Source organism: Cydia strobilella, chromosome 12 (assembly GCF_947568885.1).
Source record: "Cydia strobilella chromosome 12, ilCydStro3.1, whole genome shotgun sequence".
Taxonomy (NCBI): domain Eukaryota; kingdom Metazoa; phylum Arthropoda; class Insecta; order Lepidoptera; family Tortricidae; genus Cydia; species Cydia strobilella.
Window position 1 is genome coordinate 5,961,999 of NC_086052.1, and position 21,087 is coordinate 5,983,085.

General features: G+C 38.0%; 1 protein-coding gene across 1 annotated transcript in view; it reads right to left on the bottom strand.

Moving 5' to 3' along the window:
* The window catches only part of LOC134745994 (metabotropic glutamate receptor 2-like), a 254,614-nt gene that overhangs the window by 46,857 nt on the left and 186,670 nt on the right, over positions 1 to 21,087 (bottom strand). The window contains exons 4-5 of the mRNA XM_063680159.1: positions 11,624 to 11,794; positions 1,496 to 1,640 (exon numbers count right to left, since the gene is read on the bottom strand). Coding sequence (XP_063536229.1) covers positions 1,496 to 1,640; positions 11,624 to 11,794 — 316 coding nt within the window. The remainder of the gene's footprint in view (positions 1 to 1,495; positions 1,641 to 11,623; positions 11,795 to 21,087) is intronic.

A 21,087-nucleotide genomic window follows, 5' to 3' on the forward strand; every position in this document is an offset into this window, starting at 1 on the left:
TACATCTAAGAAGGGGAGAGAACAGTCTTTTTCCAACTCCATAGTAAATTTTATTTTGCTATGGATGGAATTTAGGTGATCCAAGAAAGTTGAAACACTACTTTTTGGAAGTATAGTAAAAGTGTCATCTACGTATCTTTTAAATATCTTCGGTCGCACAGGAGCCAATGAGAGTGCCCTCTCCTCGAAGTCCTCCATAAAGATGTCAGCGACTACTGGAGACACCGGAGACCCCATGGCCACGCCGTCGACTTGAAGATAGAATTCACCATTCCATAGCAAGTAGCCAGATGTAAGGCAATGTTCCAACAGCTTAGCATATTCCTCTGACATGTTCTGCTCACATAACCTCTTCTTGACAATTTCCTCAATTCCTGAGGCCTGTAAAATGCAATACCCCTCTACAGACTGCAGGAGAGTACAGGCTGGACTGTGAGTGTGGCCTATCATATGTCGGGCAGACGAAACGGAGCATTTCCACTCGGGTGAAGGAACACATAGCTGATGTCAAGCACCATCGACCTAGGTCTGCTGTCTGTGAGCATGTCATGGATAAAGCCAATCACTCAATCAAGTTTGATAAGCCTCTGGTTCTTGCCAAGGAGAAGCGTTACATACCCAGAATGCTGCGCGAGGCCATTGAGATTAAGAAATATCCAAACTTTAATAGGGAAGATTGTTTTTCTCTACCACCAGCTTGGGATCCTGTAGTCCACCTGATAAAGGAGCAAGCGAGACATAGACTGTGAGACCGTAGTGTTGGATGATGCTGGACATTCTGATGTTTTGAAAAGATGTGTCCCGCCGAGTTTGTTGCCGGTCCCATATTGGGATACCCTCCTACAGTTTAGGAGGGAATTAAATCTTCTCGGGTCCGTGGTGTAGGGTTGGAGCCGGCATAGTTTATTTTTATCGCGTATATATATATATATCTTTACTTGAAAAATAATTATAGTGTATAACTAGCCTTATGAACCGATTTTGCATGTACAACCAGCCTTAAAGTTTGTAGTCTATGATTGTTCATTATTTTAGTATGTGGGTATTTTTGCATTTTGTAATTTTTCCTCAGTCACCCGTTGACCACGAACGCTGTAAAGAGTTCGAAACGTCGGGATGTATTATAAATTCAATATACGCGATATAATCCGTTTTCATAGTTTTATTTCATGAGTAACTATCGCGGTAACCGAAGACAATATTACGATTTTCACTCATAATTTCAAGACCAAGTTCAAGATCAAGTGCGGGTAGTTCGCAAAACCCGCGCAGCAAGAAGATGTTGATACAATTCCTCGCCAGTCTGCCTGTGACCACGAACGTAACGTCACGTTCGAAACGTCAGGCCATAAATAAACGTAAGTTTTTACGCGATTAAGTCTCGTGTTAGTTTTAATATTATGAGCGTCTATACCTACACAAACTGTGCAACCCAAGTTTTCCACCAGCCTCTTTACCTCAGAACTCTCAATAACGATGCAGTGGAATGTCTCACCTCTTGCCCTAGGCTTGGTAAGCAGCTTCTGTACGATGCCGTCGTATACCGTCTCTGCAGCGACACCTGAGTCTTTCACCAGCTTCTCTTTTACGGCGATACAGATTCCACTTCTTCCCAGCAGTGCTTCTAGTTCTTCAAATGCCTGTAACAAAAATACAGTTTTATCGTCGGACGCTGCGTAAATCACACTGCTTACCGTTGGCAGACACATTTACACACTGAAACCTAGCTTAAATACTTTCTACTTATATCTATGTATAAATTTAAAACACATACTTAAATGCTTGCGCATTGCGCGGTTGCAGACGAATGTAATACCGCAAACGCTCAGACGGTACACATTTCTAAAGGTTCGGGAATGTGTGTAAATCCTGGAGTTAGGTACTAACATTCATTTATAAACGCGGCGTTGATGCCGCCGCTGCAACTGTCAATTAAGTTAATAAAATGATTGATAGATTAAAAGTTTCAAAGCAACATTTTTAATGTCACTAATTTTAGTTGCCAACCGATTTTAAACTGTTGCAACGTTCCAGCTGCAGCATTGACGCGGGCAATGTTGCTGTCATTAGTTGCGTTGCGTTGCCGCATTGCTGTCGTGATTAGAATGTTAAATCCGTCACTCGTTTTTATCAAAGAGATTAACAATCTCCGCCCGCGTCATTACAGCAGTAACAGTGTGACAGCGCTGCTGCAGTCGCCATCCGAGTGTCATTTTTTCTCGATTAAACAACTGAAACGACACGACACGGAAAACTCTGCAACTGGATCTGTAAACATTGTTTATTTAAATCTACCGCTAAAGCTTTTAAACCGTCTACAAGCCATTTAATATTTGAATACTGGTCTCGCAGGTCGTTTAAAGTTTCTAAGCTTAGCTCCAGACTAATAGCTGTATTTTAAACTTTTGGATACTGAGGTAAACAACAACGAAACTAGTGTAATTTATCATCTATTCAATATTGTTTTGTCATATACATAATCGGTGTTACATTAGATAAGTTCATGACACCCTGTAAGGGCACAAAATTGTATTCTATTCTATTTTAACCTAATCTACATATACAGTAACATACTAATCATTTTACTTATTAGTAATTAAATTAAATTAAAATTACATTTAAAATGTTTGCAAGTCTTATAAGTTATTTTTTGGCCACTATATTGCGAAATGTTTAGTTGAATCCATTTGTCAATTCATTTTGTGTATTAGGGTATAATAGAGTATTCTTATTTCACCTTGTTAGGTGTTCAATACGAAATAGCAATGTGCGTGTAAAGAGGTAACCATGAATCATTTCTTGAATTAACGGTTGCTGTATAGGTAAATAATATATACAAGCTTCGACCCGTGAATTCGTCCACGTTGAAGTCGTTAAAACTTTTAACCCTATTGTCACCTTGGAGCTGAGGAGAAATAAATTTACCTAAAACTTGTATTACCTGACCCTTTCTAGACATAAAACTAAGCGCCACTTGCACCATCCCACTAACCCGGGGTTAACCCGTTAACCGAGTGTCAAGTTGTACTGGTAACCAGGTTTAACTAGTGAACCCCGGGTTAGTGGGATGGTGCAAGTGGCGCTGCGATTTTGGCATTATAGACCGCGCTCCAGAATCAAAACAGCTTTTTTCCACACATAGCGTACCAAATAAAAATTCGCAGCCACAACGTGCTGAGTTTTCCATTATTTTTAAGCCACCCGCGGTGTTTAGTTGTGTAAACAAATTTTCATCCTCTCCTGGGCCGGAAGGCGGATTTTTCCGCCCGTCGGTGATAGACGCGACTTACGGCACGGTTGGCTCGGGGCGACAGTTTAAATACCGACCTTTATTCGACTTAGTTTCACTATATGTTGTTTTTATTTTATTTTCTTTATTGGAGAAACAACAGTGTTATGTTAACATGCATGTTGGTTTTAAATAAACTGTTATTTAGGTATAGTTTGTCCGACAACCGAAACATTAAGTACGCCATAGTAAATATATGACGAACTTGATCTTAGAAATCGGACAGGCTCATGATAAAAATTTCTCGTATGACACTCTCTTAGGCGATAATCGCTATGCGTTGTATGTATATCTATTAATGATACGTTATTACTTATTCTCACGTGCAGTCGAGGCAAAAAATCGTGCTGAGTAAATAACTCTTTAAAATCATGCTACAAATAAAAAGACGCTGACGTAGCACGGGAGTACCTATTTAAGGCGATTTTTGTATAGCTATGATTCTCGCATGCAAGTTTGTTTATGCAAAAGCATTTGATAAGAAGTGTTTATGGCCCCTTTTGCGGTTTGAATGGTACGGAAAAGCATATGTGAGTTCTTTTATGACTTGTATGTTTGAGTTAGAGAAGAGGGAGCTGCATGAGCGCTTGTTTACACTTAAGAGCTTCAGTAATTTCAATACAAATTCATTAATTCCACAAAGATTTGTACCTGAGTTATGGATGTTTTCTATGTATTTAAGTATTTTTTATGAAATAAAACTTTGAAAACGGATTATATCGCATATATTGAATTTAGACTACATCCCGGCGTTTCGAACCCTTTACATAGTTTTATTTCATGAGTAACTATCACGGTAACCGAAGACAATATTATATTTATCTTTTATGTATAACGTCGTCTAGTACCCACATCATCATATATTTAAGAGTAAGTCTCTTGTCGGTGGAGCAATTGCCATGTTTCGCGGTCCTCTGCCTTCTCTTTGACAGCCTGATACGACACGACGTTGAGTTTTTCCTTTATTTGATGCATGTACGCTCTCCTCGGTCTTCCCTTCGTCCTCTTTGCTTTAACTTTCCCTAACTATGATGTTTTTGATAAATTCGTCGTCTTGTATCCGGTGCCCAAGCATCTTTCCTCTTCTAAGTTCTTAACAAACTCCTCTTTTCTCCTCCAATACGTAAATCCTCTTCGTTTCGTTGGTTTTCTTTTCAGTCCAATCGATCCCACCCACAACACAAGCCTTATTGAGCTTACTGTGGGGTTAAGGCGATATTTGTAAGATTGTCCCATAATATTTATTTATTGTTTATTTCAGCTTTTTTATTGACCACTGGTGAACAATGGCTCAGCAATAAAAAATAAATGTGTGGTAAATATCAGATAATATTTCGTTCGTAATTTGTTTTATGTGAGTTTCAGACGCACTAATTATTCTAAACATACTCTATTCAATTCAATCAAAAATCTATAATGAGTATTTCTGTGACATCGGTCCATTCACACACTCCCTTGCTGCTTTAAAAGAACATACGAGATTCAAACATTCCAAACTGTTGTTGATAAAATAATTTGTACTTAATGTTTTACTTATTTCCTCTTCGCAAAAACGCTTGTGTATCTTTTGATGTTTATGTTCACGTATATGAACCTCCATGTATGTTTTTATATATTTTTGTAACTGATATCTATATTTTTTATATGACTGTATGTGTTCTGAACAATTAATTATAAAAAAAAACACATGTTCCGAAAAACTCATTGGTGCGAGCCAATATTTGAACCCGCGACCTCTGGATTGAAATGAAAGTCGGACGTCATGTCCACTCGGCCACCACCGCATACCTACATATATTATATTAGTTTTTTCAAGTACTTAAAGTAAACTAAAATCATTACTGAAGGTTAGACCCACGTGTGGCATGTAAAACGATCGTTAGGGAAAGCAATTAGCGTTACTATTAGACCGTGTCGCAGGAAAAACTATTAAAGAAATTAGTAACAACATGATTCCGCTTTTAATTGTTGAAACTACGCCTATATTTAAAGTTTTATTTGATTAATAATAAAATGCATTTATTAAAGGTACTATAATTAAGGCTTAAACAAACAAGTTTGAGAACAAATAAAATTATTTTATTAAATATTTTGATTTGTGTTTTTTAAAGTAGTCACACTACTATATATAAATTAAAAACTGTAATACGTCGTGTGTCGTACGTGTCGTGCGTGTAACACGGCCGTGGCGGGGTGGCCTAGGGGTTCATGGCGTTAGCCGCGATAGCTAAAGACGCCGGTTCGAATCCGGCCTTCACCACTGGAGGGCTTCGTCACTTTTTCTTTAATATATGACATCTATTACAGTTTTTAAGGCTTAAACAGTTAAACATAAAACCATATCGAGGCCAAAGGATATATAAACATTCATTTATTACATCTACCGACTGTACTTTTCCAAATAAATATGTTTGATTGTTGATTAAGTTTAAGTATTTGGGAGCCTTAGATATTTTCTATATCTAAGGCTCCCAAAAATGCCCACCTCCTGGGATAATACCCGCATTTTGGACCAAATGTACAACAAATTAAACTTATAAACTTTTATATAATCTAAATTAATTAAACTTTTTTATAATCTCTAGAATAAACAAAACAAACAAGCGGTGGTGGCCGAGTGGAGGTCGCGGGTTCAAATCCTGGCTCGTACCAATGAGTTTTCGGAACTTATGTACGAAATATCATTGGTGTAGGAAAACATCGTGAGGAAACCTGCATACATCTGCGAAAATATTCAAAGGTGTATGTGAAGTCCCCAATCCGCATGAGGCGTGAGAACTATAGCTTAAGCCCTCTCGTGCATGAGAGGAGGCCTGTGCCCAGCAGTGGGACGTATATATTAGCCTGAATTATTATTATTATTCTCTAGATAGCGTGTGTAATTCGTATTACCTATACGGAAGCTGTTTACTTTTTAGCGTTCCGTACCCAAAGGGTAAAAACGGGACCCTATTACTAAGATTTCGCTGTCCGTCTGTCCGTCCGTCTGTCCGTCTGTCTGTCTGTCTGTCACCAGGCTGTATCTTATGAACCGTGATAGCTAGACACTTGAAATTTTCACAGATGATGTATTTCTGTTGCCGCTATAACGACAAATACTAAAAACAGAATAATATAAATATTTAAATGGGGCTCCCATACAACAAACGTGATTTTTTGCTGTTTTCTTCCGTGATGGTACTGAACCCTTCGTGCGCTAGTCCGACTCGCACTTGGCCGGTTTTTATTAACTATTATCGAAATTCTAGAGGTATTTATATATTTAAACTTTATTGCACAAACAAAGAGACATGTACAAATTGCGGACTTAATTCCAAAAGGCATTAAAGGCAAGGTTTTCTTTGGCATTCTACGTGTAACTTTTAGCTAACTTCCTATAGAAGGAAAGACGTACAAGTACTATGTTTCTGAAACTTATGTTCAATAACGTGCAATTAATTCTTAATTTTGGTGTATAGAAATTACAGAACTAGTGCTTAAGTTTAAACAATACAGATAAGGATCGCTAACTCGCTATACTCGGTATGCCTAACACGTTCTGAAGCCCCATTGTTTCTTTTAATTATAAAGCAATGAAAAAAAAAAAAGGATTTATTTATGTATCAAAAATGCAGCTTATTACATAGTAGAATTACATTTTTAGAAGTATTCTGTTGTTAGACAGACAATGTTTAATAAATCATAATAAATCATGTATTCACGACCACCTTGGATCATTTTGTGTTAGTGAATTTTTTTATCTTAAACATATGCAATATTGTAGTATTAGAAACAAACATGCACACGCAGGAATGCGTGAGAAGGCAGATTTTCTTTAAACTGGGTTTTGAGAAAATCTGCTAATTTATTAGAAACACGAATTGTAAGCATATAGTTAGCTAGGCAGTTAGTAATTAAGTATGTAAGTATATATTAACATTAGGCTTAAGAAGATGAGACGAAAATGTTCTTAAAAGTGGCGACATTAATCTGAAACATTTATATTTTTCTTATCTACGATTGTAACATACTACAAAGCTGGACTGAAATTAAAACTTTCCGAGGTATTTGTTTCATGTATGTAAACCCCAAGGCAAAATAAGTTATTTTTAACTGTCATTGTCACACACTTGCCGTCAATGGTCATAATTACATCCACTCACGCAAACATGTGACAAACTTTGATCCATGTCGGGAAATATTAAGCAGGCGTAATCAAAGTAATTAGAACGTAATTAGGTGTAATTAGAGCAGTTAAAAGTATGTTGATATTGATCAACATACTACTGGGGTCCGTGTTACACACACTAGGGTTGAAAATGACTTTTAGAAAAAAAAAAACGGGAATTCTTCAGGGTTTTTCAAAAAAATCAAATCGTTTTTTTCAGGTCGTTTTGAAATTTTAGTTTTTTTCCGTATTTTTCAGTTTTTATCGGAAAAATAAAGACACTAAGTGACATTGTTTTTTTCGGAATAAAACATAAAAAACATGGCTTTTAGAAAAAAATGTGTATGTTGCGCGAATTATACACCACCGCATACGTTGGATTTATTGAAATAATTCGCGCAAATGTCTACTCTTAAGGACGATATTTTGGTTGACAATCAGTCATTGATAATTATTGTCTTTGGCGTAATTAGAGCGTAGGAGTATCTCCACCCACGTGTATATATAAAAGTGTAGTAAAGGATATTCGAAATATTCGCCCACGTACGACAAAATGAGAAAAGGCAACATAAACATAAGATTAGAAATCAGCGAGGATAATTATTATAATTGCTTTAGCGGTTCCTCGGGACAGCAGGAATATGATGAGCATAATTCGAGTTAATAATAATATTTGTCTACCCTCACATTCTGAATTTGCCAGCTCAGCGTAGAAATGCGTCCATGAGAGAGGAGCGTTTTAACACAATAATGTGCAAGGAAAATATGTAAATTAAGTGCGAGCAGAGTAATGCAACTGTTATTGTCGTAGTTTCGGACAGTATTTTACAAGCTTTTATTTAACTTGCGATGTTTATATGCAAGTATTATGTTCATGTTCGGGTCAAATCTTAGTCAAATTAGACCCACTTCCCATTATTCGATTGAGCTAAAAGGTCACATAAGATTTTAAGAATAAACGATAATTATTTTGTGCTGAGTTACGTTAAACTAATGGCATTCAGTGGGTAGTGATTAAAAATGTGATTTGTGTTAACCCGAATATTTATTAATTAATCTATCTGTATTCGCGAAAATGACCTTTCTCTTAATAAATAATCATGAAAAAGTATAAATACCATAAATACCATGGGGTAAAAGCATCATTCTCGCTATGGCGCTGGAACCAGTAACATCTAGCACGAATGCTACTGATTGTTAAGTTAAGATTGTTTAAGATTGTTGAAAGTGTTGGAGTAAAATAAACTTATTGATTGTACCAAGGACTTTGAATCATCACAATAGGTATTCAAAATTTACATTCCTATAGACAGACAAAGTTGTACATAAATTATGTAAGTTGTGTGACAATACAATATTATATTATGGTACCATCGAGCTGATCTGATGATGGGTACAGGAGGAACGCAACTTAATGAGGGCTACCGCGTTATTATGCCGCTACTGGGGCGCTAGTGTAGATGGAGGTTTTTCAAAAGAAATAGAATTTGCATAGAAGTTTTGTTGGTTTCAAGCTTTTTTTTATCGGGAATTTGCAGTTGCAAGCTTTTTTTAATTTCAGATGCGAGTATCTTAATTTATTTTACAGTACTAAAATTATCGCACTAGTGCGGTAAAGTAGCACCAATTTATGGTGCTACTTTACCGTACTAGTGCGGTAATTGGCACATTACGTGACTATGTCGAAAATTTAAAGGGTATGTACTGTAAAACATTGTACAATACATGTGCGAATAGGTAATTCGCAACTCGTGTCGATTTAAAACACTCCCTTCAGTCGTGTTTTAATTTATCACCACTTGTTGCGAATTTCCTATTGTTCGCACTTGTATCGTGATGTACTATTACATTTAGTTATCAACAAGAATAAGAACAATTCGTACCACAAGAAAGTCTTGGAAGTGAAGAAGCTGCAAGATCGGCCTTTAAATTCAGCTAATTAATAATTAAAGAATCTGGGACTTTGAGGAGTTAAGGACGAATGAAGCCATTTAACTTCCCGTTTACTGCATAATTTATTCCATAGCCTGGAACATTTTTGTTGTCACAGGCTATTTTAAAATTAGGTTACGAGTTTGTTGCCCGATTAAGGGCTAAAGTATATAAATTGGGGATTGTGTCGGCTGAGCCGGCTTTAGTAACCCTTCCTGACTATATATTCTCATGTTGAATCGAGTTATGGTGAATAATAGAGTAAAAACCTCCACATTCGGTGTTGCGTTTTTATATGACGGTTATTTACAATTTTATGTTGGTATATCCCCATAATTTGCCAATTTATTGTAAGTGTAACTTGAAATATATAATATATAAGTACATCTATTTCTGTAGGCCGAGCACATGATTGACGCGACAGTATCTCGCCGCTAGATAGACTACCCGTCATTTACTAACTGTATGAATTAAAGAGGGACGGGTAGTCTATGTCGCGTCACGTCGCGGCGAGATACTCTCGCGCCAATCATGTGCTAGCCCGGCAGGCTAGTTATTCACAAACGTTTGTCAGATCTAACAAACCGTTGATAATCGTTTGACCCTATCCGTCATTTTGACATTTCGTTAGAAAGAGACAAAATTGAACAAGGGTTGGAAGAAGTTGCAAAATTTTATAAATAAGGGGGCCATTTAGTGTAGTGGTAAATAATATTCCAAAATATGACGTGTCTTTAAGTTTATATGCAGACAGTAACCTAGTGTGACTATTTTAAATGGTTCAGAATATTTAACTAAAATAATTTATTTGATCTCTAGTTATATTGTAACTATTTTGAAAAACGAACAATAGTTTAAATATAATTTTATAAAAGGACAAAATTATAGACAGGAACAAATTAAATTACAACTAAACATTCAAAGTAAAAATTTATACATACAAACCGCTCCTTGCCGTTTGTATGAAATTATAGTATCTTTTCGAAGATCTAAGTGTTTCAATTGTAACTAAAGCGATCTTATTTTTATTAAAGTGTAGGTAGTGTAGTGTCTCCTGGAATGAGAGAAGTGCAGTTCTGGAGCAAATAACATATATCTGTCTTCTCTCAACCCTCGTTATGTTTTACGTAACTTCGTTATGCACGGGAAACAAGGAAATTGCCTCATACCACACTCGGAATAGAAAAATTACCCAGTATTTCAACGTGCGGATTATAGTACTGAGTGTGTTAACGAGAATGTTATAGTCGTAAGCTGTCGACAACTAGTTTATTTTCCTTAGAGAGCTTCAGTTTAATTTACAGATACGGCATTAAACAAGCTTAACTTGCCAAAACTCACTGCATAGTTAAAGACACGTTACGTAGGTACAGTCGCCATCAGATATATCGGAGCGGCCAAGGCGCTCACAAATATCTCAACACGTCTCTATTGTCAAGGCGTTAGAGTGCGTGTTCAGATATTTTTGAGCACCTTGGCTGCTCCGATATATATGATGGCGACTGTACACGAGTTTAGCATGAGTTAGTGTTTGAAATTAGCGCTGGATTTAGTTCAAAAGACCATAATTGCACAGAGCAGATGATAAATAACACTTGCTGCAGAAGTTCTACTGTGTACAGTTGTACACATTGATCTTAACAAAGGATAAGCCTATGCATACAATTCCGACCGAACATTCTTGTTAAGCAAAACACAGCGCCATCTGTTGTTTACTGCGTTAACTACGTGGCCGATGGTCAGAGCAAAGATACAATTCTCTTTGGCCAGAGACATACATTGAAGTAGACTGCACTCTCGCCTCCAAAAAACGTGTCTAGAAAAATATCTCGAGGGAGACCTTAGTTTCTTTCTTTCTTCTGCGGGACGATGAAGTTATAATTGAATAAATGTTATCATTATTGCCACAGCTAAACAAGCCAATCTACTATTTATATTAATATAAATGTCATTATTATAGATTTTGCTATGCTCGTTTATTAACTTCACAAGAATATTATATAGGAATAAGTGGGAGTTAAAACATTAAAATGTGTTACATAAATAGGTTTACCTATTTATTTTAATTACGTACAAAATACTTCATAACCAAAAAATCTTTATTTTTTTACTGAATGCCAGTATTTAGAAAGGAACTATTCTGAAGTGAGTTATTTTAATAAATATGATAATCGCAGGGTCTCTCTCGAGTTATCTCACTCGGCACGTCGAATGTGGGATAAGGCAAAGAAAAAGAAGAAGAAGATAATACCAACCTTAATGCCATAGCTGGACTCTTCATATATGATGGACACGTAGCTCCAGTTGAGCTTCTTGACGATCTCCACCATGGCCCGCACTTGGAACAGGTCCGAGGGTATGGTCCGCGTGAAGTACTCGAAGCGAGCCTTGTTTGACAGCTCGGGGGACGTTGAGAAGAACGACACCTGTCATACAACAAATAGGTACATTAATAAATAAATATATATATATTAAAAGCTGGACTCATATTAACGACGCTGCCAACCTGAGCAGATTGGCACAGGATAGGAATAAGTTCCGAGAGATGGTCGCCGACGTCCGATGAGGACATGGCACAAGAAGAAGAAGAAGAAGAATAAATAAATATTACACAACAATCTTACACAAATCACCCTAGCTACACATTAAGCTCAATTAGGTCAGTGTTGTGGGTTAATAGACGATTATATATAAAAATAAATAAATAATAATAAATAAATAAATATTATAGAGCATTCTACCTAGTCTAGCCATAAATTCTCTTACAAAGTTTATTGTCTTTAGAGACTGAGATTTTAAAGTCTTGTTATTTAATGCCCAATAATTATTCCATTTTGTCAGCCCTCACCTTAACCCATTAGCCCCATTACCGCCCACTTTTTGGAACCCAACATTTTTTCTTGCTGTTAGGTAGAGTTACAGTAGAAAATCTAATCTAACACCTTAACCCAGGTGTATCCAAGTGGGTACAATGGGCGCTAATGGGTTAATACATGGCTTTTTAGGAACAGGCCAAATTTACGCACCATTCTTTGTAGAAATATGTCATTTTTATTCGGAAAAATGTTATTCAGGTTCAGGTGACCAAATTTGTCTGATGCAGATCTAAGGAAGCGCCAGATGTAGCTAACAAAGTGCTAGCAAAGGCGCCCATAGAATACGGCGACTACTTACAATCAGGCGGGCCGTATGCTTGTTTGCCACCGACGTGGTATAAAAATTAAAAAATACTTTTTTCATCGGCTTGGCAGCCTTGAGGAAAATGTGACATGTCTTGCCATATTAAATACAAACACGTAGTGTTTCAAAATTCAAAATTCGTTTATTTTTTAACAAGGTTTATTCTGGGTGTCGAATCCTCCTTTTAAGTTTGATACTTGTGTTAGGAGGTATTCGCTCTTTCATACAAAGGTGAGAAAAAAATTTAAAAATAGGTTTGACAATATTATAAGTATTATAACTAAAACTAAACATTACAAGAATTGATAGTTCTAATGTTTTTTTCCTGTCGTTGTAGGTGCATTAAGCGTTCACGGTTGTAATTATAATATAATATACAATACACATATATACACATACATATATATATACACATATACAATACACACATATATACACATACATATATATATACATATACATATACATATACATATACACACACATACACTATATATGTATATGCATACATACACACATACATACATATATAAATTTTGATTTTACATAAGGTGTGTAACCTTACATTTCAAATAAAGAGGGTAAAGATCTTAATTAGGTAGAATAGTAAGTGTGTAAGAGTGTATGTGTGTATGGTCGCATGAGTCGTGCAAATCTCGGATCCGGTGCGATAAAGGTCAAGGTATCATTGTTTCGGTTTCTTCGTATGTTTTACTTTTTAACCATATCGTAGTCTTTATTTTACACTCGTTATATGATTTATTGTAAATACTAATAATTCGGTTCGCTTTGTTGTAAAGATGAATAGATGTTGTATTAAATTGCCTTTTAGCAAAATAAGTCCTACCAATACTTAGTTGATTTATAACTGAGTAAGGGTTACGTTTTTTTAATATGCCAACATCTGGTTTTATACTTTTATGAACTTTTAGAATACAATTTAAGATATATAACTGTCTCACAGTTAGAACATCAGCATCTTTATAGACATCAGTGGTGCTGTAACGTATATTTTTGCCTAGAAGTACTTTGAGGATTAATCGCTGGGCCCGTTATTTTTGTGGGTACCGCCCCAAACAGGCAGGCAATAAAGTACAATAGATTGCACAAGTGTTTTATAAATGTAAATTAATAGAACCCTATCGGATACTTGTCTAAGATATTTAAATAACCATATCAGTTTTCTAATTCGATTAGCGGTAATATCAATTTGTTTGTTCCATGAAAGAAGTTGGTCTATATGGATACCCAAGTATTTAGTGGATCGACATGAATTAGGCTAGAGCAGGAACACGTATTAGTTTCTTGGCTTTTACATGTATGGCCAGTTAAATTACATTTAGTTTTATCAGGTTGAGAAGAGTTTAAGATTGAGAATGTAATGTAATTCGTTTTGTTAATGTTTAATGTGAGTAAATTAGTTTGTAGCCATGTTATTACTCTAGTCAGTCCAGCCTCAGCACAGGTGTAAACCTCCTCCCAGCTATCTCCATGGAACAAGAGCGCAGTATCATCTGCGTAAGAGACCACTAGCCCATTATTAAGTTGAATATTGGTCAGGTCATTGATGTAAGTCAGAAAAAGGGTTGGTCCTAAGACACCTCCTTGGGGGATGCCGTATTGGTTGGAGGGTTCATCAGCGCTGTAAACATCATTGTTGAGTTTAACTCGTTGCGTCCTGTTATTCAAGTAGCTAGAAATTAGATTTAAGAATTGTCAACGAATACCCATAAATTCTAGTTTTTGTATAAGGATGGGGATAGATATAGCGTCAAATGCTTTTATTAGATTAAGAAATATGCCTAAAGTTTTCTTTTTACTATCTAAGTGTTTCGTAATAGAATTTGTTAACTCTAATACTGCCATTTCAGTACTTTTCCCTTTTCGAAAGCCAAATTGCCGATTGTTTATTAACTTTTCCATTATTCTAGAAATAGGACCGAGATCGGCCTAAAATTGCTGACATCCTTTCTATCCCCATCCTTATGTATTGGATGAATAATAGCTCGTTTGAGGGCATCAGGGAATATTCCTAGTGTGAAGCAGACTGAACTGAGATGCCCGATAATGGGGACCAACTCTGTTTTTGCCAATTTTATAAACATATTCGGTATGTTGTCCCAGCCCGCCGCAGACTTAGGCTTCATGTCTAGAAGCAATGATTCAATTTCCTTTAGATCCGGTTCAATTACACCGATCGAGGACACGTGTGAATGTAAGGAGCTCAGGTAAGTACTTAGATTAGAATTTACAGTTCCTGGAGGTAGAATTTGCTCTGTCAATTGTTGGCCAACATTGGCAAAGTGCTTGTTGACTAAGTTTGCAGATAGGTAGGGGGAGTCAGATAGTTTAAGAGTTCATCGTTTTTACATTTCGTTTTATTTAGATTTGTAATAGTTTTTATTGAATTCCATAAGTTTTTATTGTTGTTTTTAGCGTTATTGAGAAGGTCCCTTTCTGAAGTCAAGGTGTTTTAAGACAAAAAAACCTTTACTATAGTTGGTTTGGTCAAACCAAATTGGCAGTAAATAAGAACAAAGAAAACTATACTCATCCTTTTCTTTTGGGTCCTAGTACTAGTGTAAGACGAAGATAGTATAATTCTCTCTGTCTATGTTTGAAATGAGAAAGTGCTTTGACAAACTAAGTATATGTAATATGTGCAGTTGCAAGTGATGACTTACGTTGCTGAAACCTAGGCTTTCACTTTATGGATCTAATAATGATTCTAAAGTTACTCCCTGCGGCAAAGCAAAATTACCTAGGCATATATCTGGGGGCACGGTAGTGCCTCCGCCAAGTCTAGCAAAACAAAGAGGCACGGCTGGTTGATGGTTTCTTCGATTAAAACATGTTTTCTTGATGATTCGTTTAATCGTAGCAGTTAATTAATTACATGCATTTTGGCTAGTTTTAATCAAAATTAAAAGGGACGCAAGTACGTGCGAGCGCGTCAGTCTCGTATGTTATCTGGTTGCAGCGCTGGCCGCGTTGTCCTCTCAGAGGTGGGGAGGACTTCCGAAGAATCCCGAACATGCCCCCCGGCGTTGAAAGGGTTAACTTTCAACTCGTCGATGTCAGTGGTTGGCAGCGGGCAGATGCGGTTGAAGCCACGGCGTATCACTCCTCTTGTAGTATTGATATCCGCGACCCTGGCGATTCCATCGCTCCCTGGATATATCTCTGTGATGCGGCCCAGTCGCCATTTCATCGGCGGGAGTCCTTCTTCTTTGATGAGGACTAATGCTCCCTTTTTTAATTGTTGACCCTTAGACGTGCGCCACTTGGTGCGTTGTTGAAGTTCATTAATGTACTCCTTGTGCCACCTGGCCCAAAAGTGTTGGCGTAACTGCTCCAGCCTTTCAAAACGAGTGAGACGGTTCTGGTTCACGTCGACAAGCGGAGGAGAAGGCAAAGCAGTCATCGGTCGTCCTACCAAAAAGTGCCCCGGGGTCAAAGGTCTCATGTCACGTGGGTCAGTCGAGAGTGGGGTTAAGGGACGTGAGTTAAGTAAGGCCTCAATTTGAACTAAAATTGTATAGAGGTCTTCAAACACTAAGTGTGCGTTCCCTAACACGCGATGTAAATGGGCTTTTATGCATTTTATGTTGGCTTCCCACAGACCGGCCATGTGTGGTGCGTATGCAGGTATGAATTTGAAGTCTATACGCTCATTAGACATTTCATCAATTATAGAACTCGCATTATCGTTGAGGAACTTATAAAGCTCATTTCGTGCTCCCACGAACTGAGTTCCATTATCGGAGAATAAGGTAGCAGGTTTAGATCGTCTAGCAATGAAGCGACGTAATGTGGCTATGAAGGAATCTTTACATAGCGAACTAACGAGTTCGAGATGAACGCATTTGGTGGTGAAACAGATAAATATGACGATGTATACCTTTTCTGTCTTGCTACCACGACCTCTCTTATTAAGTGCTAATATAGGACCCGCGTAATCCATTCCTGTAGTCTGGAATGGGTAGCCAGGCTGAAGGCGCTGCCCAGGTAAATTTCCCATCATCGGACGGGCTGTCTGTGCGTTGAGACGAAAGCAACGCTGGCAATTGTGTACAATAGAACGAGCTAAATTACGGCCCCCGATAGGCCAAAACTCCTCGTGAATTGAAACTAGCAGATGTTGAGGTCCTGTGTGCATTAAGCGTATATGTTCGAAGCGAAATATTAATTTAGTTAAAATATGTTTAGATACGAGTAAGATTGGATGTTTCTTTTCGAATGTAAAATTACCGTTTTTAATTCTACCACCTACTCTAAGTAGACCCCTTTCGTCAATAAACGGGCTTAACGATAACAGTTTGTTCTTTGTAGGTAACGGTTTACCTTTAGCTAAAATATCATATTCGTCGAATGATTCCTTTTGCGACAGTCTTATTAAAGAATCGTATGCCGATTGTTTTTCAGACAAAGATAAAGTGCCTTTTGTTTTAATTTTATTTTTACAATTGGCAATGAAACGTTGTACATAAGCCATTACATTTTTAAGCTTACGTAGACTCGAGAAACGTGCAAATGGAAACAACTCCCTTTGTTTGATAGTGATTGATGCTACATTTGATCTTACTTCAGGCAATTCTGATTGACCTTGATCGAATGACTTGTTCGGCCACGAGTCTTCATCTTCTAACAAGAATTTCGGTCCACTAAACCAAAATTCTAATTTATCATTTTGTGCAGCAGTAACACCTCTACTCAATAAATCCGCAGGGTTACTGGCAGTAGGCACATGACGCCAGAAATGTGATTTGGTCATTTCTTGTATATCAGCATTAACAAATGGCTTTAACCTATTTGGTGGCGTTTTGAGCCAGCCTAAGACCACAGCGGAGTCTGTCCACAGGAAACAACTGTCCACATGTAGTCGTGTGGTCACCAAAACCTTGTCCAAGAGCTTAGCCGCCACCAAAGAGCCGCAAAGTTCAAGACGCGGGATCGTCACCGCCCTTATTGGACTGACGCGCGTTTTTGAGCATAAGAGACGAACCCTTACGTTGCCCAACGAATCTACTGACCTAACGTAGACGCAAGCGCCATAAGCATCCTTAGATGCATCACAAAAGACATGTAGTTGTATGTTGGTTGCATTCTCGCATACCACGTGTCGTGGTATCTTGAGTTTCTGAAGGTGACTTAAATCGAGTACAAACTTAAGCCATGACTTGACGACGTCTGGAGGCAGTGGACTATCCCAACTCACTTTGAGCAACCAGAGTTTCTGGAGAATGACCTTTCCGATAATAATGAAAATACTAAGCAGCCCAAGAGGGTCAAAAATTTGAGAAATCGTGGATAAGATCACTCTCTTGGTGACATCTTGAGTGGGATCAGTCTTGATATCAAATTGCAGAACATCGTCTGACGGCGACCATTTTAGACCCAAAGTCTTCGACTGTTCGTGCTCGCTCAAATCTACAATGGCTGAACCAACGCTACTGTCGGAGACGTCGCTACATGTAGGAAGGTTCGATCGGAATTTCCTCAGGTTAAAACAACCCGACGCCAGTTCCTTTGAAATCAGAGCACGAAGTTCTAAGAGACTCTCGGGAGTTTCTTGCCCCGTCAACAGATCATCAACGTAACAGTCTTCACTAATGACCTTGCGCACCAGTTCATTGTCACATTCGTCCGCAATTTGCTTAAGGCAACGTACAGACAAGAACGGGGCCGAGGCTGTGCCATATGTGACTGTGTTTAGGGTATACGTCTGGAGGGGCTTTGAAGGGTCGTCACGCCATATTATTTGCTGCAGGTGACGTTGATTTTCATTAACGAGCACCTGTCTGTACATTTTTTCGATGTCACCTGCCATCACATAGCGGTGTTGCCGAAATCGTAAAAGTATAGTAAGCAAGTCGCTCTGTATTGTGGGCCCAACCATTTGGATATCGTTCAGGGATAGGCCAGAGCTGGTGGGCGCACTTGCATTGAATACGGCCCTCAACTTTGTCGTGGTGCTCTGCTCACGCAACACGCCATGATGTGGCGTAAAATACGAATTTTCATGAGGATTATCTATGTCACTTAACGTCATGTGACCTAATGATAGATATTCATTCATGAAATCAACATACATGAGCCTCAACGAAGGCTGGTTCATCAGCCGGCGTTCTAGCGCCAAAAAACACGACTTGGCACGTTCGAACGAACGGCCAAGTTCGGATTCATCGGTTTTCAGAGGAATACCTACTGAGAATCTACCGTCTTCTTTACGTGACATGTTTTGCTTAAAGTGTTGTTCACACAGCTCCTCCTCAGTAGTGTACACCGGTTCCTTAACGGCTGGAACTTCCTCTATCTGCCAGAACTTAGAAAGCTGATCTTGAATTTCATCGAATTTCGTGAAATTGCATAAAATCTTGCTTGATCGTTGTCCAGTGGGGCCAGAAACGATGTATCCGAACACAGTCTCTACAAGAAGTGGACAACCTTTGCCTAATTTGATTTTGTTTGTGCATATTAGATCCCAAAATATATCTGCGCCAAGTAGTATGTCGTAATTTGACGGATTAAAGTATTCTGGGTCTGCTAGCGTAATTCCCGAAGGAATTTTGAGTGTGCCTACATTAAAGACTTCATCATGAGTTGAAGTTATGACTGGCGACACTAAGAACTTAATGCTTGCTTTGAATGAACTGATTCTGGACTGTATTATAGCTTCGCATTCCTTTTTTACCACAGAAACCTGGTCTTGAAAGCCAGTTATTGTCGATGTGATATTCTGAGACTGTAGACCTAATGACTGGTAAAGCGACTCTGTCATGAAGCAAGATTCACTACCGGAATCTAACATTGCCCTAACTTCATGAGATCTACCATGAACGTCTACAATCTGAATCATCGCTGTGGCAAGAAGAGCTCGACGATTCGAGCTCGAAGATTGTTTGCTAGTCGCTGACATGGACGTGATAACGTCATTAGCTGCATTTGACTCTGCCTGGACTGCGGCAGGCGCAGCGCGCGGAGCCGATGTGCTCGGAGCTGCCTTGTCCGGTGCCGCACTACTGGTGGAGCTCGAGTCCCTATGCAATAAAGAATTATGCTTGTTGCCGCACTGTCGGCACGGACCGAGTCTACACGCCCGTAAGTTATGACCTGCCCTTAAACAATTGCTGCATAATTTCATTCGTCCTACAAACTGTTCTCTGGCGTTTATATCCAGCTGAGCAAATTGATTACATAAATATAAGCCATGATCACCTTTACAATATGGACAATTATATTTTTTAAAGGCAGGCTTCACAACTGCAGCTAAGCCACGAACATGTCTATTTGTAACCTTCGATGATGAATCTTGTTTATTATTACTTGTAGATTTACTTAATTCAATTGTCTCTAATATGTCTGCCCTATTTTTCAGAAATTTTGTAAATATTTCTAATGTAATTTTCTCGTGTGTAACTTTGTGCTCCTCCCATTCGCGAAGTGTGAGAGTGTCCAATTTTGTGGATATAATGTAAACAATAAGTGTATCCCAACTCTCCACTGGTTCGCCTAATATTTGTAACGCGCGCAAATTTTTATTACATGCATCTACAACCCTACGTATGGATGAAGCAGACTCCTTTTTTATTGCCTCTTCATCAAAAATTGCCTTTACGTGGTTTTGCACCAACAGCCTAGTGTTGTCAAACCTTTCGCATAAAGATTTCCACGCTAAAGTATAGTTGGATGCAGAAAACTCTAACGCACGTATGATTTGAGCAGCGCCTCCCTCCAAGGAAGCTCGTAAATAATGGAATTTTTGTATGTCGCCAATGTTTTTATTCGAATGTATAAGAGAGGTAAAAACGTCACGGAATTCAAGCCAACTCTCATAATCGCCGCTATATTTAGGTATTTGAATAGTGGGTAATTTAACACTAGCAACGCCTTTATGTATCTGTTTCACCGTCGTGACGTCATCATCACTCTCGCCTGACGAGGAATTAAAGGGTTCAGAAGCATTATTAATACGTCTGCCGGACCTTTTGTTACATTTATTTACGTTGCATATCTCTTGGGCCCTGGCCAGCACGGCAAAATATTGAGATTCAAAATCTGACCTTTGTGCTGTTTGTGTCTGCACCTCATCCTCCGTGGAAGACAGGCACTCGATGCTAGTCTGAACCTCCTCAAACTCCGTAAACATCGCTTCAATGTTAGACATACGTAGCTTTAATTCCAAAACCTCGACTTCACTGCAATGTAAAACATCGTTAAACGCATCTACATACGTTTGAAATTTAGTTAAACGACCTTTATAAGTTCCCCGTTTTTTTACCAGCTCGACTAATCGTGCCATTATGTTTTAATGAAGTTATTAATATGATGGAAATTAAATTATTATGTTTATATAGTTACAAGTTACAACAATAATAAATATTCACTAATACTATTGTTTAATAGTACGTAAATATTTCCCAATTAAATGAAATGCCTAGTTAACAATAATAATTTACTTATTTTAACTATTGTTTTTTCATACCAGCATATAAAACGCTCACATTCAATAATTACAATTTATTTGATTTAATTCGCA